Source organism: Cygnus atratus, chromosome 3 (assembly GCF_013377495.2).
Source record: "Cygnus atratus isolate AKBS03 ecotype Queensland, Australia chromosome 3, CAtr_DNAZoo_HiC_assembly, whole genome shotgun sequence".
Classification (NCBI taxonomy): Eukaryota; Metazoa; Chordata; class Aves; order Anseriformes; family Anatidae; genus Cygnus; species Cygnus atratus.
The window spans coordinates 66,711,002-66,736,347 of NC_066364.1; the positions used below are offsets into that span (position 1 = coordinate 66,711,002).

At 40.4% G+C, this 25,346-nt stretch overlaps 1 protein-coding gene across 1 annotated transcript in view; it reads left to right on the forward strand.

Moving 5' to 3' along the window:
• CNKSR3 (CNKSR family member 3) overlaps nt 1–25,346 on the forward strand; it is a 61,116-nt gene that overhangs the window by 16,618 nt on the left and 19,152 nt on the right. Inside the window, exons 2-4 of the mRNA XM_035538841.2 lie at nt 16,028–16,191; nt 22,786–22,988; nt 24,412–24,499. Of these exons, the coding sequence (XP_035394734.1) occupies nt 16,028–16,191; nt 22,786–22,988; nt 24,412–24,499 (455 nt within the window). The remainder of the gene's footprint in view (nt 1–16,027; nt 16,192–22,785; nt 22,989–24,411; nt 24,500–25,346) is intronic.

Here is a 25,346-nt window from a genome sequence, read left to right on the forward strand (position 1 = left end):
TTCAGTCTTATACAGTCTTTATTTATAACCATCAGAAGTCACTTTTACAAAAAGGATGCAACTTTTATAGGTGGGAAACCAGGAGACAAAAAATAATTATTAATTCTGTTAGCAGTTTTCAGTCTGTCTGAATGGTCTTGTAAGTCCATTCTGTGATTTCAGCTTTCATCTGGAAAGTTATATTGAAGACAAAATGTTCTTGTTAGAATAACGTGGCTCGGCTTCTTCCAAATCTTGTGTTTCAAGGATTAGCAAAGCTTAGAGTATTTTACAATCGACATGAAATACAGCTTGTTTTTTCTTTCTACCCCATTCCTCTTATCAAGTGTAATCTTGGTCACAGACCTAAAATGGTACTCAATTTCACATGAAACCTTGCATTTACTCCTCCTGATTATTTCTACTCTCTGGTACTCTGTACCAATTTGCAAAAAATGACTGAAACTTGTAATAACTGGAGGCCTCTGAGCACTTAATTGTTGCTAATTTGTTTGAAAACTTAAAAATGTAACTTAAAAGGTAGAGGAACAGTAAGTAGAAGAAAAATGACAAATGAACTACTAGGTTACTGTAAAAATCAAAACTGAGAAGGGTAGCATATTGGATTAAAACAGAAAAAGGTACAAAAATGTACCCATTGTTTTTATGACAGCATTTACATCCTTTTGTTTCTAGCCTGGTTTTGACTTGTTTCAGAGACTTCTGGATTTAGTTAATTTGTTATTAGATACTGCGTTAAGAACAAGTATGTTTTTCCCTCCCCTGCCATTGCCACTTCTCTCATGTGTATCAATATCCCCAGGAAGGGACATTACACTGAACAGTTTTGTCTGTAAAACTTCGTTAACAGGTATCTCATGTTATTAGTGTCCAACTAATCAGCCATACCCTTGTGATTTATGTACCAGGGGTAACTAGAGCAGCGTATACGTTCTGGAAGCTGGAAGATGCTCTGATTTACCAACAGCGTACAAGGAGTATCCGTTTTATTTTTTTAAAGTACAAACACAAGGAAGAGCAACTGGATTTGACATGAAGCAGGAACAAAGACCTAACAGAGTGATGCAGAAGTTAGTAGGTGACCTTTTTGTCACTGCTCTTAATACAGCAGCAGAACTATAGGTTATTTTTAGTGCTTAACGTGATGTTAGAGGTTCAGGATCAGGTCCTCTCTGTAGAAGATTACACACGCGCACATGGACCTAAAAGGACAAAATTGTGTCAGACTTCAAGAATTCAAACCATTTATGGGATTTTCATGCCTTCGTGCATCTCTTTTGCAAACGAAGAACTCAGAGCCTTAAGGGGAGATTGTACACAACACGCGATGGTAGCAGTCAGGCTGTGTAGTGATTAGTTTGATTATCACTTTCATAAATGTTAACTGCTTATTTAAAATCCAGTTTAGAGGTTCCTCCCCCTGGGATGGTGTATAGCTGTAGGCAGGGCTGATCTGGTTTGCTGTAACTGGAATTAGAGGAAGTTGCACTTGGGATGAGGAAGAAATGCACTACTTACAAGGTGCATCAGCCACTGGGTTAATAGACACTTTCTCCATGGGTGCATTGTCAGCTTTTAGGAAGTATCTGCCTATTCTTGCCTCTTCTAAGTGTTGATTTTATGTAACAGTTTGTCCTTTCAGTTGTCCGAATTGTGCTCAACTCAATCTGAAATGGGTAGGTGATTTTTTGGGGAAAATTGATTAACTTATTTTATAGGAAAGAAAGCCCAATTAAAAAAAAAAAAGTTAACATATGAAGAAAAAGATATTTTGATACTTCGAGTAACATTTTTTTTTTTAAAGTGTCATAGTGGCAATATTAATAATGGATAGTGGCATAGAAAAAAACTCAGTATGAGGAAATATTTACTATATATGAGAAATCACTGATGCAATGTAGACAAAGAGAATTGTTAAATGTGTGATAGTAATGAGCTGAAGAAGCATTGCTTTGTAGTGTCAGCAGGCAAAAAGTGATGCAGGTTGAAACACAGGTAGTTACATTTTACTGAGTTAACTCTTTTTCCCCATGAAGCAGGAATTTTTTTTCCTCTTTCAGACAGTTTTAAATTTTTGACGCATTGAAGTTTTGTCTTGGGATGGTGCTGGTATAATGTTAAACCATTAACAACAGTAACGTACGATTGAGATTGCAGGAATTTGTCAGGGGAACGACTTTTAAATTGTACAGGAGTGCTCCCATCTCTCGTGCTGTTGTGAAGATTATTTTTAAAATTAGCTGTGAATGACATTAAAGCATATTAAGAACAAAGTGAGGCGAGCTAGAAAAGTACAGTAGTAAGGAAGTGCCTCTTGGTAAGTTTAACTTCATACGTATTTCTTGGAAAACTGGAGCACGAAGATGTTGTGAAAGACGGGGAGCAATCTGCTGAAGGACATACCCCTCAACGAGGAGTGAAATGTTGCTTCACTTGAAGTGATATTACACAAAATCACAGATGGTAACATCTGGGTCCCAAAAGACCAGTCTGACCAGCAAACTGAGATGCTGATGTGATGCAGCACAGCCAGCTTTGATACACGTAGGCAGTAAATGTACTTAGTGTGACTTCTGTATTTTGTATCTGAGGACAGGGTGAGAGTAGTGTCATACAGGAAGGACTTGTTGATTTGTCAAGCACCAGCTCTGCAGAGACCCTGTCTGTCTGTGTCCCGTCTCCTTCCCCTCTCTTTCCCCTGCCATAGTACTTAAAGGATTGTCAGCTGTACCTTCCAGGGCTGTGCATTGCAGTGTTAGCCATGTTCCCCCAAATCCCGCACCACACTGTACTCCTCACAGTCTCCTATGTCTTATGGCATGCATTGCCCCTTGTCCAACATCCCTCCAGCTGTTAATGTGCCTTCTTATATTCATCAAGTCCATGGTGCCAGATGCAGTCCTGCAGCACGTCACTGGTTCCTCTTGTACGGTACCCATATATTTCCTAAAACCTGTGCCTTGCACTCTGTCACTCGCTGCTAGGCTGTGCACTTGTGTCTTGGGGGTGGCGGTTTTTGTTCCACAATAGAGCTTTTCTAGCCTGCTGTCTGCAGCATTTTTCTGGTGCACTGGCATGCCTCCCAGAAGATGCTCAAACGTGGCCAGACCACCTGGTGGGGCCACTCATCACCCCTAGTTTGACTTTCTATGAGAAACAAGAAGATCAAGGATGTTGGAGAGAGGGGTGGGATGGGCAATGGGAAATGCTGAGACTAGCTAGGCAGTCTTCAGCTATGCAACACGACTTACAGACTGTTCTAATTCTGTCATTTCCGCAGCTTCCAGAGCCCTTTGCCTCTGGGGGCATAAATGATTCCATATTCCTGCTGTGGGTGAAGCTACAATACGAATTACACTAAAACAATAAAACAAAATTAAATTGTTTCCATTAAAAAAGAAATCTGGTTCCTGTAATCTTGTGGAAGGCTTTACAGCTAGCACTGGGACCGTGTTTTAGGTTCAATGCAATTATACTTCCGTAAGTGAAATGGTAAAGTATTTAAAGGCTTGTTTTGAGTACAAGTTCTCCTGTGTAAAGTGTCTTAGAGTAGTGGTATAAAACCAAAACAAAATGTGGGGAAAAAAAATCAACATGGTTGTGCGAGTTGGAAAATTCTGAGAAATTTTTCTTTGTGGTTGCATTGATTTAGTGGAAAACATCTGTATCTGTCAGTAGCAGACATAAGATTTCTTTCAAGCTTCCTTTTGGAGTTGTAATGGGTGTGAGGAAATGCACCTCCCTGTATGTGGGGTCCGCAACAGGGTCTGGTGGTGAGCGGTGTTGCGGGTCTGATGTGGCATGATTCAGGGCTTTGACAGATGAGCTTTGCTGGGTTAGATGAAATCAATTTAGTGAGGTCAGGTTGTCCTCTCTTGTGTGGCCTTCTGACCAAGAAAGTGAGTCAGGCGGTTGGATCAGATGCTGAAATGGTGATGGGTCTCTTGCCTCAGTTATTGTTGCCGCCTAGCTGCAGAAGAGCCAAATGCTGTGGGATGTTATTGGTGGGTCATTTTTGAGATAGTCATCCCAAATATTCTGTGTTTGGGGGGAGCATGCAGTGAAGTAGGTTGATTCCCTACAAAGCCTAGTGCTGTGTGGAGGGATGGACAAAGATCTCATCTGTAGGTTTTTAACTGCAGCTCTCAGTGGTCACATACCACTCTGCTTTCATTCCTGACCAAACCATACTATTCCTAGACAAAACTGTTATTTGGATCAATAGAATGAACAATTTTTCAGTGGAAGCAAGCAGCAGACTTACCCCGATTTACAGAAGTTGTAAATTCACATTGGAATATAATTTAAAATGTGTTGGCCAGCATGTTTTGAAGTGTACTTAATATGAAGAAATAGCAAACCAAAACGGGCCTTACTGGGGTGAGAAAAAGGCATCCTGGAACCGTCAGTGAGTTTCCTCCACTTCTTGCTTTTGCTTCAATCGCTTGCTTTTGTTTCCTGCTGGAGGAAGATTTAGTGGTTCTGTGAGTCCGGGTGTATTGGGGAACAACTTTTGAGCATCCAGATAAGTTTTTTCAAGTCCTGGGTGGAACAGAGTCCCCACATTTTAACCTCAGTGAATATTTCATTGCCAAAGCTCTGATAGAGTACGTGAGGACGATGTTTTATGTCATCAATAGCTTGTAAGATGCATTTGTTTATCCTGATGTACGTGGAACAGTTCTAACTCGCAGCTTGAGTGGAATTAATGAAACTATTCTAAACCGGTGTAAATAAATTAACTCTCATTGATGCCATATTTAAACAACACTTTTAGATTAGTCGTGGACATCAGTTGTAAGCAACAAAATAGGATAAAAGAATTTTCAAGGGTGTGGGAAGGATCTGACACCTGTTTTAGATCTCTTAAATCCTGCTGCATCTATCACTCGGCACAGCCATTTAGAGTCAGCTTTCTTGCCTCCACTAATGCATGCACGTGACTTTAAAGCCTCATTGAGTGATTGTTCTTTACCACACTAAAAGCTTCATATTTGCAGACACTGTCAATCATGTATTTACAAGGAAAATGGTTTTATTAGGTTGTAACAAACACTAAGGTACGTTCACTGGGTGTGATTGCTGTCAGAGGAGTTGAACTGAAATTGTATGAGAATAGTAGTTTTTAGTAACAATTACGTGTGAATTTTTCTGCAATTGCAGTAGTCTACTACAATATGCCAAGCCCTCATATTTAAGCTCTGTTGGTTTAAAATCATTTTTCTGGGAGGATAAGTTGATTGCTAGATATAATACTAAAACCTTGATGGGAAGAGGCAACAAAATTTGGTTGTACTTGTTGGGACTGCTTCTATTTCAGTGGAGAGCCATTCTAAACCCATTTAATTGCAGCTATTTTAAGTGCAACCAACAAACAAACAGGCACATGTTTGCATGTATTGCTATATTGGGCAAATCTTGTTTCAGTTTGGAGTTTATAGTAGTTCTTAGTTGCTACTTGAGCAATAAACGTTGATTAAGTAAAAGCTCTAGAAGTGTCTTGTTACAGCTACAGTATACTGCTGTTTTATTTGATTTGTGTTGCCTTGCTCGTGCTGTAATGTATTATACCCAAGGAACAAATGTGAGTTGCATCTTGCCACAAGTAGGATGTTGTTTTTACTGTGAAGTCAGGAAGAATGTTGTCAGCAGTGTCCCTGAAGACATCTTGTGGTGTTGGCTAGGAAACTATTTGGGTTTGTCTGTCCAGGGCAGGTATGGTCTCTATTTTAATGTGTTTTGCATGCATTTGCTGAATGTTGGCTTTCACAGCATATTTTGTTGAAACTTAGAGTGCCAGGTCTATCTGCAGAGAACATATGGATATGCTCTGCTTTCATCTGATTTATGTGGTTTGCCAAACAAAATCTGTTATAGCACAGAAAGACTGCTTTTGCCAAATGTAGCTGGTCAGCAAGTGATGTAGTTGATTCTTAAAAAAGAAAACCAAAGCATGAGATGTATTGTGTGAAGCTACTTCATCACACAAAACTTTGCAGACATGAAGCGTTGATGCAGGCAGAAAATATACACTGAAGTGAGCAGAAAAAAAATGGTGTATGTACATAATGTTTTTTCTTCTTTGTTTATTCTTCATCCAACATTTTCCGGTCAATAGTTCTCTTCTGGTGGTAGTTGGGATTAATGAAGAGTTAGAGCTGAGATGCTGCCAGCTGTTTGAGGTCTGAATGTGAGCCCTTGGTTGTGGTTCCCATTCTTCCTTCCTGGAAACACATTTCCTCAAGATAGTAGAGTCGTGGAATGGTTTCAATTGGAAAGGACCTTAAAGACCATCTAACTCCAGCACCCCTGCCATGGGCAGGGACACCTCCCACCAGACCAGGTTGCCCAAAGCCCCATCCAGCCTGGCCTTGAGCACCTCCAGGGATGGGGCATCCACAGGTTCTCTGGGCAGCCTGTGCCAGGGCCTCACCACCCTCTGAGTGAAGAATTTCCTCCTAATATCTAATCTAAACCTATGCTCTTTTAGTTTAAAGCCATTCCCCCTTGCCCTATTGCTCCACTCCCTGACAAAGAGTCCCTCCCCAGCTTTCCTGTAGGCCCCTGTTAGGCACTGTAAGGCCGCTGTAAGGTCTGACTGGAGCCTTCTCTTCTCCAGGCTGAACAACCCCAACTCCCTTAGCTTGCCTTCAGACTAATGCTCAGATGAGCATTTGCTGTTGCGCTGTAGAGCCTGGCTGCCTAGGGCTGAGTCCTTAACGAGAGGGTCTCTCATCTCTTCCTTCTTTCTTTCAGTCACCTCATAATTTCAGAGGTGAAGTCAGTTCCGTTATCTAAAAAGTCACAGAGATTAGCGTGATTCAGTAAAGCCTGTCCAGGCTGGGGCCTAGTATGTGCAACAGGGACCCACAGCTGCATGCAGACGTCCAGTCGAGCTCTGCTGGTGGAAAACATGACTGTGTATTCTGACCCATCTGCATTCAAATGGGTGGGAATATAGTGCAAAAGATTTTTTTTTCTTGGTATTGTCTACTTCGTGTCTAGCGGGAATGGCCTGCCAAATTGAAAAAGCCTGTAATTTCTCTCTGTCTGTGGTTGTGGCATAGTGATTTATTTTTCAGTGTATTAAAGTATGACATGATTGGCTTATGTCTTCACGCTTTTATCTCTTTTATAAAGAGATTTTTTCTGGTTAAACCTGTATTTCATCATGCTGTGCCTGGATGTATGGATTTTTAATTTTTTTTAAAAAACATGGCGTGCCAGCACAATTCACTGTTCAGTTTCTATAGTGTTCCATTTTAATTTTGTCTTTAATTTGAATCCTTAAAACTATGTCATAATAAGAAGACCCCAAAGGAAAATAGTAGAAATAACTCTCTCTCCCCTCACCTCAGTTTTTTCATGAGTTCGCTGAAAAAAAGTCATTAAAAAGAAAGAAAACTCGGCTTTGAGTTTTAGCTGAGATACCTTTGCAAGTAGAGACCACCTTCAGAGTTCTCATTTACTACAGAATTGCCTTTACCTCAGTTTATTGTTTGGTACCATCCACTCAGGTGAAATAGGTTTTTGCAGTCCTGGTGCAAGTTCACTCATTTTCAACAATTTCTAAACTAATTCACTCTTGCCATTCCCCCCTCACTGTTAATGTCTCAAGATGGATTACAACCCATAAGATTCTCTGTGGTCTTTGTCCTAGTATTACTTGGGTTTCTTTTCTTAAACAAACAAACAAACAAAACAAACAAAAAAAAAGGTGTAAAAGCTTTGCATATAACTTTGGGTGAAGTTGATATCACAATTCAGTAATAGGCGTTTGGCCCCTTTTTTGATTCTTCTGCTTCTCTGTTTTTGAGAGTTTTTGCACTTTGGGGAAAATCTTATGCCACTGTTACTGTAAATACTAACATGAGTAGTGGCTTTGAATAGTGAAGACATAACAATTTTCTTAAGCCTTTGGGTAGAAATAATTAAAAGCAAGCTGCCACTTACATTTGGTGCTGCACGTAGCACAGCTGTGGAAGTCCTGTTCTGTCTAGCTCAGTATCCCATCTTGTGCCTTTGCCAGAAAGGGATGTATTTAGGAGGATTGTAGGAAAGATGTAGTGTGTGTTCCCCTCAGTAGTCTCCCTCCAGCCTTCAACTGTTTCTGTTTGTCTTTCAGAGTCAGACATGATTTCTGTGGCATTTTCTGTCATGCACCTGTTCACCTTCCCCTGAACCCATGTGGATTTTGATCATTCACTGCATGCTGCTGTATGAAGAATCACTCTTCATGGCTTGTTTGGGCCTGTTATGTGCTAGCTTCGTTTGCTTTCCCTAACTCCTGTACTGGAAGAGACAATGTACAGTCAGGTCTACTTTGTATTACTCTGCCATTTGTGTTTTTTTATAGCCCTTTATTATATTTATCGTATCCTTCTCCTCCCTACTATTTTTTCTTCTCTAAAGACCCTGCTCTTACCTATGTCTGCTTAATTTCCTGAAAATATTTTGTGAAGGAATTCTAAGTAGGTTATGCTTTTCTTTCTTTGTTCGTGTGGTGTTTTGTTTTTTTTTTTTTTTGTAGAGAGAGGTCTTGCTTTGCAAACTTGCTAGAGTACTTTGAAGGGTTCAGCAGGTGTGTGGACAAAAGCAATTTTCATTCTTCCTTTATCTATCTATCTATCTATCATGTGAAGCGTTGAAGCATGTAGTTGTGCTTCAGTGTACAGTCTGGAGCATGATAATGGGGACTGCTGGGATGGTCTCAATTGTTAACTTTGTAGAGAGGACTGAAAATAGTATTGATAGGCCTTCTACTCTGTTTTCTGAGATTATAATCTGTACTGGAGCGACTGAAGGTTAAAAACAGTCTCTACAGTCCTGGTCAGGATGGTTTACAACCCAAATTTAATCATGAGTTCTTCTATTACAAGGCGGAGCTTTCAGTTTTGGATTCAAGAGACGCCCAGGGATTTATGGATGGATTGGAATCTAATGAATGGATTTATTTCGAGATGATATGAACACGTGTATAAGTAGTCTTTTTATATGCCAAATATGTTAGTTGGAAATACAATAGGAACATGTTGCAGAAGTCTTTCTGTGCAACTGTCAGTCATAGAGGATTATAGAGGGGACAGTAAGGCATTCATTATCAAAGCTGAAGGCTTTGCCCTTTCTTCTGTCCTGGTGTGACCTTCGTGATAGCGTTGCCCTTTGCATCCCTGCTGGTGGGGGGAGGCCAGCAATTCATCTGGCTCCATCCCCGCTTAATGGGAGGGAAGGGGCAGGAAGCTTTTGAACCATTCTCACTGCTCTAGGCAATGTCTGTGCCCAGCAAAACTAGGCCTAACTCCTGGTGAGGCATTGGGCATTCCTGCTTGGTTAGGATGCAGGTGGTTAAACAGAAATGTGGAAGAGGTACTTTCAACTGGCTATGTAAGGAGGATTTACTTTATAGATGAGCTATTTTATGCAGGAGATGTGATGCTGGTAATAAGCTGTTCTTGCTCTTCAGTTCTGGTGTTGCTTCTTTTCCTAAGTCATTGATACTTTCGATGGTGATGGTGCTATGAGTGGTTGTGAAGCTATTTGGATTAAAAATTGGAAGATGAGGTTCTTTTACCTTTGTACACTAGACAGTATTCCAAATCTCTCATGAAGGCCTTTTTTTTTTTTTTCTTGGTAAACTGAGGTGTTTGAGCTCTGTCCCTTGTAAATGGCTCACACCAAATGATAACTAGACTTTTGTTTTGAAAACCTGTGGAAAGATAAATGCTAAAACATTCATGATAGCTGAGAAACAATCCAGGGATATGGATCCTAGAAAGTCAGGTCTTACCTAGGGCTCAATTTATTATCAAATCAAGTTTCCGTTGCCTGCTCTAGGTTTATCTTTTATCATTGTTTTAAAGGACCTTGAACTCCTTGTTAAAGTTACCACTGGCTCTGTTTGTCTGCAGAGGAAAATGGCACCCACAGTGTTACAGTGAAACAGCGTTCCCACTACATTGAACAAATTTAATATTAAAGAAAACTGTGTTAAGTCTGTTTTCTTTCTCCTGGAGCTTCTTTTCAGTTTGTTCCTCTTTACTCTGTACCTGTTTCACTGAGCTACTTTAGCTTTTCACAGTTGTCCTGCAGACTCTTTTTCTTTAATTTTATCTGTCTTCTCAGGTGCTGGTTGATGTGCTTATGATGAATTGGTTCTTTCCTCTTTCTAATGTTCATTTGCTGACTTGATTTCCCCTTCTACTTTTTCTTTAATTCCAGTCATGGAAATAGGTGAAGGAAATGAAGGAAGGAAGCTGTCACAGTAAGTAATAAAAGGAAGTGGAATATAAATGATGATATAATGGCATGTTTCTTGGGGTACGCCAAAGATTCTCATAGAATTGATGGCCTTTCAAAGCTAGAAAGCACGGATTGGTGTGTGCAAGGAGTCTTTTGAGACCAAAGTTAGCAACTGAGGAGACCCTGAAGAGGGAGAACTAGAATGAGAGTGACTTTCTTATTGGGAAAGGTCAGTTTCTTACAACACTTGTTTTTTATCTTTATTTAAAGGGACGGGGCAAAAAAAGATTTTGGCAGTCCCACCTAGGCTGCTATCCAAGGTCCTTGGGAGCCCCTCAATGGGCTGAGGGGCATAGCTGAATCCTACAGCTATGCTGGGACATCAGCTGCTGTCAATTCGGTAAAGAGTCCCACAGCAAACAAGGGATTGAGTACGTATTCACAGTAATGAGGCTGTATTTCCTTCAGGTGATGAGTGATGATTGGCATTGTGGTGCTGTGTGGAGGGGAAGGTCTTGTCCTTCCTCTGTTCAAGTGGCTTGTGTTCTGCCAGCTCCCTTATGTCAGCTTTCACATTTTGAGTTACCCTGAGAATCTATTCAAGTTCATGAACTTAGAGCAAATGGTCGCAGTCACCTTCCAGGTTTTACTTCCCTTCTCTTCCCCCTCCTTATCCATCCCCTTGCCCAGTCTATCAGCACCTCCTCTCCCCCAAGTCATGTTTAAGTATATCGACTGTCCATAGTCCTACCAGAGAAGAAAGTAAGAGAGAGTGGGATGGAGGGAAGAAAGAAGAGAAAAGGAGGGTCAGTTGTTTTTTGGCCTGTGGCCATAATACATTAGTTAACTGGTTTTATTGACTTATTGTAGGTAAACTTGTTGCTGATGTCCAGCACAGAAGTTGAGTAAAAGCATGAAACTACTCAATGACCGTACTAGTAGTGTCTGTAGTATTTTGGTAATCAGATATGTCACTGCTGAATGGCTGATTTCTATCAACAGTAGAAATGTTAATTCTCTCTGAATAGTAAACTGATAGTTATGGCTTGGACCCAAGCCCCCCTTTTTATCCTCCTCAAGGTTATTTTCTCCCCTCAATTCTTATTCAAAATAACTTTCTTAGTCTTGGAAACAGACTGAGATTGCTATCAGTGCAAATCTGTAAGTGTAAGTCCTGTTCTAATGTTTTTGCATGAATGCAAGGTATTGAATATCTTCTGGGATGCTTTGCATGGTGGTAGAAGGTTATTTTAGACAGAAAAGTCTAGACAGTTCTTATGATCTATTGCACACCTCTACACCTGCCAAAATTTGGGAGGGAGTTTTGTGCAAATTACAGTCCTCTTCCTGAAAGGGTTTTCAAGATACAAATACCATTGTATTGTACTTTTTCTTTTTTTCCTTTTGAGTCAAAATCACTGCTACTGTTATGGTAAAATGTGGGTACTATTGCAGCTGGTATTTCTATTTTCATCTGCCCTCATTCTCTAGCATCCCTTCCTAAATAGGAAGGATGCTATCTTTCATGTATGGTGTTCATTTATGTGCATCAAATGATACAAAGATTTCTCACGTGCGGTTGAGACATGCTTTTTAAACATATGTAGAGCATAAAATGAATAGTTTAGACAACAGCAGGGCTTTTGAGTGGGTAAAGGAGAATGTAGATGTCTTTCCAATGTCAGTCTTAATTGTATTTTTGTGGAAATACTAAAACCTATTTTTCTGCTTGAGCCTGCTAATGTTGCACTGATTTATTTGGATATGTCTGAATTTACACTGCTGAACTAGCTGAATTTATTTCTCAGCCACCTTATTGATAACATTTCAGAATATCACAGAATCACAGAATCGTCTAGGTTGGAAGAGACCTCCAAGAAAATCTAGTCCAACCTCTGTCCTAACACTAACAAAATCTCCACTAAACCATATCACTAAGGGCTACATCTAAACGTCTTTTAAAGACCTCCAGGGATGGCGACTCAACCACCTCCCTGGGCAGCCCATTCCAATGCCTAACAACCCTTTCAGTAAAGAAGTTCTTCCTAATATCCAACATAAACCTCCCCTGGCGCAACTTTAGCCCATTCTTTAGCCCATTCCCTCTCGTCCTGTCACCAGACACGTGGGAGAATAGACCAACCCCCACCTCTCTACAGCCTCCTTTAAGGTACCTATAGAGAGCGATGAGGTCTCCCCTGAGCCTCCTCTTCTCCAGGCTAAACAACCCCAGCTCCCTCAGGTGCTGCTCGTAAGACTTGTTCTCCAGACCCCTCACCAGCTTCGTTGCCCTTCTCTGGACTCTCTCGAGCACCTCCGTGTCCTTCTTGTAGCGAGGGGCCCAAAACTGAACACAGTACTCGAGGTGCGGCCTCACCAGAGCCGAGTACAGGGGGACAATCACCTCCCTAGACCTGCTGGCCACGCTGCTTCTTACACAAGCCAGGATGCTGTTGGCCTTCTTGGCCACCTGAGCACCCTGCTGGCTCATATTCAGCTGCCTATCAACCAGTACTCCCAGGTCCTTCTCGGCCAGGCAGCTTTCCAACCACTCATATCCCAGCAAATATGCCCCGGACTGTTACAAAGTGAGGCAGCTTGACTTACAGCAGGTTTTTGTTTGCCTTGTCTGTGTAACCTATGAGCAAACAGTAAGTTCTGTACATATAAGAAGGTAGAAATTTCCTGTGCAACTTGGGTGTCCCTGTCGGTTATGAGATACCTATTGAAAAAGACCTGGCAACTAGGAAAGTGTATTTCTAAGTAATGTAGGCTGCTTCTGTAGCTTATAATTCATCTAAGTTTCTCAAAAATATCTAGATTTCACTAATGGGTAATACAAAGTCTAAATGATATGCTGAAGTTCACAATGAAAATAAGGGAAAAAAATTAAGATGTCTGGAAGAAGGGAACAATGAGCAGTACATTTAGATTCCCAATGACATTTCAATGCTGACTTTTAAACTTTACTTAAATATTATTTAGCTTATTTTATGGAACTGATTTATGAGTCACTTTTCCTCCTTTCTCCTTTCCCTCTTGGGGAAATAGGATTTTTTTTGTTTGCATGTGGTGTTTAAACATTACATTCATATGACAGAAAATTAAACAGTATGCTATAAATGTGGTTCTAATCTCAATTAAAATGTTTAATATTTTTCCATATGTTTCTTAGAAGAAGTAGTAACACTAATATTAGTAAGATCATCTTAAACCATTAGCGAATGCTTGCCATAAGTGTGTGGGTTTGTCTTCACTTCCTGCTTTTTATAGGTTCGGTCACTTAAATATGTTTCTGTCTGAGCAGCTGTGCCTCTGTATTGACCGTTCTGAATTAACACTTGTATGATTCTGTAATATTTTACTTTACAAAATAGTCCTATTGTGTGATCAGAGAAGTATTGTTATTAAGTACACCTATTAAAAATGTGTTTTAGAAGTAGCCGGTCAAGATGTAATAGACCTTCAAGAACAGACAAGCATGAATTAAAAGAAAGACAAAACAAAAAACCGCAGGCAAGCTGAAAACCACAGTTGTATTTTTTGGGGGGGGATATATACAAATACAAGTCTCATGTTTTAGCACAGAATGAGGGTCCAGAAAGTTAGTCAACACACACAAAGGATAGCAGGCAAAAGCTTCAACGTGTCCAAGAAACTTGAAAAATACAAAAATACTGCATGCTAAATAGTGTTTCGTTTTAGGCGTTTGTGCAATATGTAACGGGGACTTTCAGTGGCAAGCGATGGGAAGCAGTGGTCTGCAAGACAGCATTAAAAATTGGGAATGCCAAATATGTGCTCTGTATGTCAGCCTCGGTTGAGAATTTGTTTTAAAAAAATAAATTGTTAAACAATGAAGGCCAGATCGTTTTATTATTTTTCCTGGGAAAAGAGTTTGTATAGCCTAAGGGAGAAATTGGTGCCTGTGGGAAACAGAACACTGGGCTCAATTTTCAAAATTTATGAGGCCTTGCCAAGACAGATGGGAAGAAAAAAGAGTGCGCCCCAAACAACTGTAGCCCTGGGAGACTGTGCTCATCTTGCATGCGGGATTTCACATTCATAATTATGCTTAAAAATCAAGCTGTACACACGAGTAGCTCTGCACGTGGAGGAGTCGAGCTTGTCCAGCCAGATTTTGATGTGTTGCAATAAAAATTCAGCTCGCACAAGTCATATTATAAAGGGGTGACTTAAGTGCCAGGCTGTCTGTCCTTATTAATTTCTTGGTGAGAGTTACAAAGGCAGGTGATGTGTGCTAAGTAAGCCTGTACCTCTGAGAGCTCGTAATCTGCAGACCTCCTGTGAGCAGGCATTGCATGGCAGCAGTGACAGCTCGGGCTGCTGTTAGGAAGCGAGCACGTATGGTGTGAGTCCTGGAGCCCCCCCAGGTGATTTGTCTGGATGGTTTTCTTGGCATGTGCCGGGAGTGCTTCTTTTCCAGGCTGCTACTGCAGCTTGACGACTTGAACTGAGCGCTTGTCCGCTGTCCTCAGTTTCTGTGTAGTTCAGGGGGCTGTTGGTGTTTCTCATCTGCAGCAGGCAACATCCTGTCCATCTCCGTGGCTTCCTTGTGAGCCAACATAATGGATAAACATCCTTTCTACACCGACAAGTTCAAATGTTTAAAACTGAACTGTCAAACAGCATAGCTATTGTGGATGCTACAAAGTAGATGCCAAGTATGTAATCTGAATTTTGTTTGTGTTAACTATTTTCAGTGAATGTGATTTACTGCTACAAAGCAAATCTAATTGAATCTGTTCCTTTTGCTCTAGCTAATATGTTGTAGTGGAATAGGACATCAAGGGCATTGCATCTTTCAAATAACACATCCATCCAAATGTTTTCTCCTGTGCTTTCAAATGTTTTCTGCTTGTGTCGCCCACAAGATATTTAAGAACAGACAAAAGGAGCAGAAGAAAAAGGGGTTAACACAAAGTTTAATTAAAGCAAATGAAACAGAAAAATCATTTCTCTAATCAGTTTAAGCAACAAAAGAGGGGAAAAGATACTGTAGAAAATGGGATCATATAGTCATAATTTAAAGCAAGTATATTGGTGTGACAGACAAAAATGCTCTAAAATGCTTTAAAAATACTTTATTACTATAAAAATAAGTTAGGTTTCTTGCTGATGTATGCTGCTGACTTATCAAGGGGGCGAGAACGGCTGATTCAGGAAGCTGTAGGGGCTCATAAATCAAGGGAGTAATGAGACTTGAGCCAAACATCGTTTTGATTGCTTTGCCTTTGATTGTTCCATTTTCCTCTCATCGTTCAGCCCTTTTATATTTAAGTGGATGGGGGACTGTGGGGTTTTACTCTTTTTTTGTTTGCTAGGGCTCTGGGCGAGCTCTTTCCTTGCCTTGTACTTATTTTGGTTGGTTATTTCTCGTTGTTGTTGTGGTTGCTCTTCAGGGTTTTGGGTAACTGTGAGGGTTGAGTCTGTCTATGCACTTCTGATAGCTTTGCGTGTGCTGACACCAAAGGGATGTTCTTACCTCATCCTGATCCACAGAGAGCAAAATGCGTTGCGCCTTGACTCAGGTGACCCCAACATCCACAAAACCTGCACTCTGCATTGCTGCGCTGTTGTGGTACAACTTCCAATCTTCAGTCTCACTCCAAGTTTCTTTCATTTATTTCATGGTTTGGCACCACGTATTGTCTGCAGTTCTGTTTGCACCGTTTGTATTTTTTTAAGGGGGTGGGGAAGGGAAAGAAAACACAGGAAGTGTAATCACGTCCCCTTCACACTCTTTCTCTCTCTTGTGCTTTGTTAGGCCTGGATGATTGCCTGCAGCAGTATGTCCATAAGTTTGAACGGGAGAAGATAAATGGTGAACAGCTGTTACAGATCTCTCACCAGGATCTTGAAGAGTTGGGTATCACACGGATCGGACACCAAGAACTGGTTTTAGAAGCTGTGGATCTCCTGTGTGCACTGGTTAGTCAAGTGGTGAACAGACACACACAATTTCTTAAAGTGCTTTTCTTCTGAATATCAAAGGCAAATAATGAAATCAGAATACCTGTCACACTTGCTTTCTGTTGCACATCATAGCAAAAGAAAACTGTAAGAATTTGTTTAATTCTCACAAACTTTGTGTAAATAACTCTAACGTTTTCCTGATAAGAGGCAGTGCTGATTCAGTTGCTCTTCTAAAGATACGTGTTGGCTGAGCTGCGTTTTTAGGTCATGTGGGTCCTGTTAGTGAACAGTGGTTAAAATTGCTACCGAGTAGGGTGAATTTGTTGTAGAGGATGGAATGAAATGACAGCTGTTAATGGCTCCTCACATCGGCTGAAATGAGTTTAGAGCAAAATTTTTCAGTCTCCATACAAAACGAAGATGTTATTAAAATAAGGAATGTTTGGATTACTCAGTTACAGTGTGAGTTCAACTCACGGGATTCAGATCATAAGTTGTTCCTCTGTTTTACCCTGAAAGCGCAGATGCTTTTAAAGCAACATACTCCAAAAATAATTAATATATTTCAGATTGTTTTGCTGTGCAGCATCATCAGTGCAGGATTTATTTAAAAGCAGTACTTTGGACATGGTCTTGAAGACGTGTTTGATGTAATGCAGTGAGCAAGCACCAGAGTTATACACAATGAGATCAGCCGTGAGGGCTGGGAAAGGGTGCCCTGCGATTCCTCGGCCAGTGTTGGCCTGCCTTCTGTTCATTAGGCAAGGCTCGCAGCACACAGCATACTCTTCTTAAAATGGAGAGTCTTTATGGCCTGTGTGGCACGTGCATTATTGGCTGGTGCTACTATTGGAGGTGCTACTATTGGAGGTGCTACCAGGGTTGTTTGTCCTCCATAATCAGGAACAAATTGCGTAGTCCAGGCTCAAAGAAATGTGTTTAATAAAATAGCTGTTTATAACTTGAAACTCTTGGGAAGTGTTTCAAGGAAACTCCCAAAGAGTTGCTCTTACATTTGCAGAACTTTTTTGTTTGTTTCAGTATTTGATATAGCACCTTTTTTAACTTGTAAGGTGAAAATCTAATAGAGGAACTGAATTAGCCTGAAATCCAGTTCATGTGGGAGGGGATAATCTCTTGGACAAGTGAGGGGTCTGACGAGTTAGTAAATGTACTGTGTACTGTATACAGTCTTGACTAAAGTACTAGATGTGGCAGCCCCTGAAGGCACTTTTTTTCCTTACTTAAAATATTAGAATAAAATGAACAAAGCTGGATGACCGCCAGAACCTAAAGCTGTGTTTTATCTCCTACAATTTCCTTCTAATTTCCTTTGTAGACAAAAGTTTTGACCTCAAAGTCGTTTCTGGAAATCCTTTGTGAAATGCAGTTCAAGTTAATGCATTAGACAGAGTTCACATAGCATAGCCAAAATGTCCCTGTTCCCTTTTAAGAAGTGGAGGAAGAATTCCTGTATTTTATCTATGCCCTTTCTCACCTTCTGCGTGCCCCTTCCCTTAAGTTTTTGGGATAGTGGTGGAAAGTCCAGTGTTGATTTTTGTTTCCAAGAGGGTGGTGTGTCTTGGATTCTGGTGACAGCCAGTTTTCCGTGTTGGTCTGTTTTCTTTCTGTGTGAGAGAACAGAGATTTCTCTGTTCCACCTGTATTAGTTCTTTGAAAATGGGTTGAGGTACTGCTATGATCTAGTGCTTTCTTTTTTGTCTGCATACATGTGATGACGTTTCCCTAATTTTTGGGAACTTGAATTAAGAAGCAAAGGCATTATGAAGAACCTGCCTTGTGACTTTTCCACTACGCTTTTAACTCATACTGTGGATATGTGGCATTGACTGGGCTGGCCTGAGGTCAGGCTTTGCAAGTTGTTGTTCTTGGCAATAGGTGGAAATTCTGTGTTGTTTCGGAGGTTCCCCAGTCCCGGAGTTCTTGAGAAGAATTTACCCCTTTGTCTAGTTTTGCCTTGGCGGGTTTCCAGCTGACCTTCCTTCAGATTGATGCTTTGGTTCCCTCACACTGCAAGAACGCTCGAGTCTCCAAAGGCAGTGAAGTAGCTGTCTTTGGAGCGTCTTTCTCTTGTGGTAATTCTTTTCAAGCATTTGTTTTACAGGACTTTCCAGCCTTGTTCGGCTAATGGAGAAAAAATACAGTGTGAAGGTAGTATGTTCCTTGAGAAATGACACCAAATATACTTTTTCTTAGATTTTTGTAGGGATAGGGCCCTCTTGCGCGTGAATTCTACGCTGTCAAACTGAAAATGTCTGGAAGTTACGATGTTTACTGCTGCGGTAAACAAACTCCAGAATGAATATAGCTAAAAGAAAAGTGAATCTTCCTTAGCTGTTCTGGTTGTTAGGCAGTGTTTCCTGATCTTACCTTAGCACCAACAGATGCAACAAAGCAGCAACCAAAGAGGCATTAAGAAAGAGGATAAAAGGTGAAGGTTTCTTGTGAACATGCATTTCTGTTGCTCTTGAGCTGATGCGATAGCGTCTTCAACACCTGTTCAGAAAAATCCTATCTAGGGAGTTTAGAGGACGTATCAAAGAAACTGAATTCCCTGGAGGGGATGGGTGGGTGGAATAAACAAAGAAAACCACAAACACATCAACTTGAGTACCTCCATCTTTTCTGGATGACAATATTTGCTTGGGTGAGAAAAGGGATGGGAGGAAGATACTTCTTAGTTGACTGAAGTGTTTGGGGAAAGGGCAACAAGCATACATAAATGCGCTTTTTAAACTCATGCAAAACCACAACAGCAGGGGCAAGGATCCAGAAAATAAGCTTTCCCAGTCAAATATGTAGGACCAAAATCATACAGAATGGTTATGAATCTGAGTGCTTACTCATCATTCCCTGTTGAGTAGACTTGCCTGTTTGGGCTTAATAAATATAAAATAATGCAGGCATTAACAGGAAATTATATGAGAACAGATTCACTTCTAATGTATTATTTGGATTAGATTTCTGAATCTTTAACTACGCTCTATGATGGTAGAGTTTGGAAACAAAAAAGCAGCTGACTTTTCCTGAGGTTAGAATGAAGAGATTTTTTTAATTGCTTAAAACTTATACATACATACATACATACATACATATATATATATATATATTACTAGTAGTAATATTATGCCAGCACATTAGCAGTGCATCAAAATATAACCTTGTACAACAAGGTCATTGTACCAAGTAACTCCAGGATAGCATTTTTATAGAGATCTTACTGCTGTCATCCTTGTAAAAGGTGTTGCAAAATTGACCTGGAAAGTACAATTGCCCTTTAAATCCCAAGCTGAATAGTTTACATACCTGAAGACTCACGTGGTTATTTCTTATCGAAAGCACCACACCTATGCATCACCTGAAAAGATTACAATTTTCTAGAGGTCTCAACTTCAATTTTTATTAAGAAGTTTGGGGCTCGGGAGGATTCTTTAGGAAACATTTTTGTTAAAAGGGAGAGAGCAAGAATGGTGGCTGTAACCTTGAGTTAAGTCCAGTGCTTATGTAGGCATACAGTGAGTTGAATCTGCTGTTGAACAGGCGTTCAGTCCATTTTTATTCATTTCTTTTCACAGAGCTAGTTTTCAGTTGGATCAGCCAGCAGAGCCAGCTGTTCACACTGCAGCATGTGAGGATGGCTGTGAAAGGGAAGGTGATAGTGCCCCTTGGCAATAGCTGAGCTCTAGATCAGCCCGAGTCAAGCTGGGACACGACTCCTGTGCTCTTTTGACTTCGGTTAACTACGCTTTATTTTTTCTTTTATTTCAGCAGCCTGACCTTGAGCAATTATTTGGTCAGTGTACTATTTCTCATTAAGAGTTTGGAAAGGGTGCGCTTTTGTGCGCATGCCCTCTCATGCACACGTGCACGCTCTCTCTTGCTCTAGTGCTGTGTGGGGCTGCCCAGGTTAATGAGTAATGAGCTGGGAATGTTTGACATGAGGTGTTCTTGACCGCTGGCTTCAGCCGCTGTTTTGATGAAAGTAACTTTGATATTTTCACTCTGGAGCGATAAGAAAATGTAACGTGTTCTGTGGTTTGTGAGCAACATCTAAAACTTCCTGGTTGCTTAAGTCATAATCTGTTAGATATTATAACCTCAGTTCTGTAGAATGCTTCAGAAAAGCCTGCTGAGTTTTTTCAGTAGAAGTGTGTGTCACTATGAGGGCTCATGGGCTTTTTGGTGTGCTGCCCACACTATCGGCATTCCTATCTGTCCTGAATTGAGGCTCCAGCTCTGTGACAATTTAAATTAATTTAAGTCAGGTGCTCCCCCCCCCCCCCCCCCCCGGTTATTTATTCTTTGTGCTTGCACTCAAATGACCCTGAGGTGAGTTACCTCAGGGAACTAAACCAGCTGAGAACACCCTACAATAAAAAAAAGGGAATATTTTTTTAAATGGTTTGGTTCCTCAAACCAACAATCCAACAGATGGGACAAGCAAGAGTGGCATTGCAAGCAAAGGAGTAGAAATAGGTGATTATGTGTGAGTTGGTCAAGAATAGTGTCAACTGGGATAGAATTACAGCCAGAGTACACAAATTCTGTTAATACTGTTTGTTTTCCCACTCTTTCAGTGAAAAGAAAGATGTGTGCTATGGCAAAGCTATATCTGGTGAAGGAGCAAAATGTTTTCTGTGCATTAGAGAAAACAGGTCAGGACAGCAGCATGCCTTTGGAACAAAGGTGGTTTGGGTTGTGATGACCCTTTGTTCTTAAGAAGTTCATTCCTCGGGCTGATCTGAAGTTGGAGAATTCAGTTCCCTGTACTGATGAGCTGTAATGTTTTGTTGTTCTAGATAGACACAATTTTTAGTCATGACTTTTCCTAGAGCATGAATTGGTGATTTAGGTATCTCAGGTGCCCTCCATAGGTAGTCTCTGGGAGATGTAGGAAAGTTTAGTGCAGTGACTGGACATCTTGGCTGTGATGTGCTTATGAGAGACTGTTGGGGAAACTGGTTGCAAGAAATGCACCTAAAGGATGGTCTTGTATATTTCATTAAAATCAAAAGTTTACAAACGACAGTATGCAAGTACTTTAACATTGTTTACTAATCTGAATCTTTCCCTCTCTGTGATCCTGGAAAATTTAAGGATATCCTTTGCTGTTGCAACAACATTGTTGTTGTTATTGTCTTTTTTTTTGTTTTGTTTTGTTGGATATATCCTCTCGACCCCTACTCCTGGCTGTACTTTCACAGTGCTTCCTTGCCAAGAGGCCTCATGGGTAGGAGGGGAACGTGTAAATTGCTTTCATTGGGATGTTCTCTATAGGAGGTGGTGGGTATTTTAAAGGCAGCTGTGTAGCTGAAACTTCTCCTTCCACTGGCCTATTTTTGAGCAAAGATTGTGTTTCGTCTCTTTCAACTTTCCTAATCTAAAATTAAAAAAAATTGAAATGAGATTCAAGCTGGTTTAAGGAAACAGTTTCTCACTCTGAGGAGAATCAGACCATGGATCAGGTGGCCCAGGAGGTCTGTGCAGTCTCAGATCTTGGAAATTTTTAAGCTCATATGGATGAAGCCCATAGCAACCTGGTCTGAGCTCACAGCTGAGCCTCTTGTGAGCAGGAGGCTGGACTGAGATCTTCTGAGCTTCCCACCAGCCTGGGTGGTGATGTGATCCTAGGTGGACGAGTTGGGAACTCCTAGAGGCTTGGAGTTGAATGACATTAAGGTTTGCTTTAGTTGCTTTAGTCTTTCTGAAGGAAAGGAAGAAGGAATCTAGTCTAAAAGACCTGAGCATTGTGTGGGGCATAACTTTCAGAAGATACCCACAGAGGATGCCCACCTTTGTAGGATAACTCGAAAGCAAATGGTAACCAGTATTGCTTGTAACTCATGCATCTGCACACTGACAGCAAGAAGAAAAAAAATCCTTGTTATAAAATTGAGTGAGTTGCCTTCGGAATAGATATATAGTGTAGCATTTCTGACATGTTTGGAATGAGACAATCAATGTTTTGCTTCGAACAATTGTATTTTAATCTTATGGAGTGTGGTGTGGTTGTATTTGAATCTGTAAAGTTTAAGTTACAGGCAGGACTTGCAGATTTGTTACATTTCAAAACTTTTGAATGGTGTTGAATGAAAAATATGTTGTGGATTCAATTCCTAAGCATAGTGTTAATGCAGTCCTCAAACTTGTAAATAATTGCACTGTTATAATCAAGAAACATCATTACTGAAAACTTATGATTGAAATATTTATTCTATCTTCTAACTATGAAGTTACATTTGCTTCCTGTAGATGTTTTTATCGCATGCCAGCTTAAACTATCCGTAGTTGTGAATGAAATGTTCCTTCACTGTTTGTGTATCACATCATTAAAAAAAAAAAAGAGAAAACATTTATTTTCCTTTAACAAAAATAACGCAGCTCCGTTATTCAAACTACATGTTTGAGTAAACTACATTATGCTTGATGAGATCACTTTTAAACATCTCAACTTGCCTTTTTGCCCCCCGCCCCACTTAAAGGGTAAACCCTTAGACCTTTCAATATGTCTGAGTTTGGAGTGTGGGATATAATAAATAGCAGGATCTTGATAGGGAGATTTATTGAACTTCATAATATTTCTTGCAGAACTATGGCCTTGAAACAGACAATATGAAGAACTTAGTTCTCAAGCTGCGAGCATCATCCAACAATCTGCAAAACTACATCTGCAGCCGTAGGAAAAGTTCAACTTATGATGGGAATACCTCGCGAAAACCCCCCAATGAATTCCTTACTTCTGTGGTAGAGCTTATTGGTGCTGCTAAAGCCTTGCTTGCGTGGTTGGACAGGTAAGAATAAAAGCCTTATATTTTCATTTACCCTACAAGGAGAAATAATTCATTATAGCAGTAGATGTTTGTGGTAAAGATCTTCTTGATTTCAGTCACCTTTTTTTTTGATTTTTCCAGAAGATCTCTGGTGGACAAATTTAATTACCTAGGACATCTACTCTTGCATTTCCATTTCTGTCAAAACCAATGAAACTAGTAACATTGCATCCAAACTAGTATTTATAAAAGTAATGAGTTTTGCTGTTCAGGGGAAATGACTTGTTTTCAGTCCCAGATTTTCACATATACGTGACTTCCTCCTCTCCTCTTCTCACCATCTACATCAACTGTCATTGGCAGGTCCTTTTTTTTTCTTAAATAAATATATAGTAATAATAAAAATCTAATGTTCTGCTGAAATTTTGTCCTTAGCTCTGTGATTTGAAAAACAGAGGAGCAGAAGAGAGAATATTTTTTTCTTTAATTTTCCTGGCAAGAGTTAGTTGTTTTGTGACAGCTGCAGCGGAAGCGAACAGGCAACAGAAATGATAGTGTTCTGGCCGTAGTGCTGGACAGGATAATAGATGGACGTGAAGTCCCAAGACCCTTGCCAGCGACCCTTGCCAGCTTTCCTGAGAAGGAAGGTTAGAAGGAGAGCTGCATGAGGATTGTCAGCAAGGAGAGCCTTTATTCTTGAATATCCCTACAGTGACATTAACAGCTTGTGCCTCTCACCTACTCCTCTCCTTTCACCTTGGTGCTTGCACCTTGCCCTAAATTTCTTCTTCAGCTCTCTGTGAGCAAGACAACTGCCTTTTCCATTTCCAAACAAGGTGGGGTAGCTTTCAAACCCTTCAAGCTATCTGGAGTGTCTGAGGTGAGTCTCTGTAGGCTCTAAATCTGGCTTACCCATAATAAGTCTCTTAGAAAATTGAGCCTTACTGAACTTGTGTGTTCGTTTTTTTTTCTCTAGAAGGAAGTTATTGCGCAAGGTAAACGTTGTGCAGTGTTTTTCACTGAATGAAAAGAATATATTTAATAGAACTTTCTCTCAACTCCCACACTTCGTTATTCTCTCAGGTCTGAGTTCAGTAATCAAAGACTGGAAGGTAGAAAACTATGCACTGGCAAACCAAAGGTTGTGATTTCTACAGCAGAGTCAGTGTGGACATGCCGCTGAGACAACTGTAGTTTGGAAAACTGACTGAAAAGCTTTCTACAGGTTTTGATGTCCGCTCGCCACAGGGCTAGGCATACACTATTTTGGTGCAAGGATGAAGTGGAAATACGGAAGCAGGAATATTTATATCATAAAACTGTCCTTGCACTTCTGTGAATGTCAGAGTCACAGCTCTGATCCTTATATGCCGTTCTTCAATGCTATGGTAGGACAGGAGAAGACTTGTCCCTTCAGTCTAAGAAGAATTTTCTCTTGTTACAGGACCCCATTTACTGGTATTGCTGACTTCTCATCAATGAAGAACAGAATCATTCAGTTATGCTTGGATCTCACTACTACTGTTCAGAAGGTCAGCTGATTTCTTTTCCTCTTTGCTTTCCAAAAGGGAGGGAAAGTGGGTGTTTGGGGAAGTAATGTGTTTGCTGTGTGCTGAGTGCTAATTGGAAGGCAGGTGTGGAACTGTGATCTTTCTTCAAAGCTTGAAGAAGTCCATGAAGGTTAGTTTGTTGTCCATTTTTCTGAGGTGGTTTGTTTTGTTAATTTCCAGTTTTGCTATTGTTGGTTTTGTTATAAGTGGCTACCATTTAAAAGCTACTCATGTTTTCTTGAGCTTTAATGGGAGTAGGGTTAGTTTTTAAAATAGTTGGTCTGCATTTGAAAATTATCAAGTTCCACACAATGTGTTGAAAAAAGTTACCAGTGTGAAAAACGTAATAAAGTATACTACATTAGCTAATATGCCCACACATGAAGACTTCTTGGGTCTTGTTGTCCCATACATAGTATTTTAGCCATCAGATGGGAAATGCTCCATATAACAGAAGGAACTGCTACCTTTATGATGCCAATTCCTCTAGTCAGGCTTCTGCTGACAGTAGCATGAGATGGCAGTGTTTTGTTTCAAAACTTTCTATTTATCAGCTGTGGGGTGAGCATTTACATTGGTAATAGCTAAAACGATGCTTAGCAACTGCGGGAGTCTTGGTAAGTTACATCATTTGATTCTCTGAATAATATTGCCTGTCTTCTAAACTGTTCTGACAGCATGCCACTGCTTTGACTGTGAAGCATTACACACAAACTTTAGCTTCTGCAAAATTTGCTTGTAGTTGTGTAGTCTGTAGCTGTATGTTGTTAGAACTCTGCAGAACCATGTCCTGTGAAATTCGTGATTCCCTCTCCATTTTGGGGAGGAT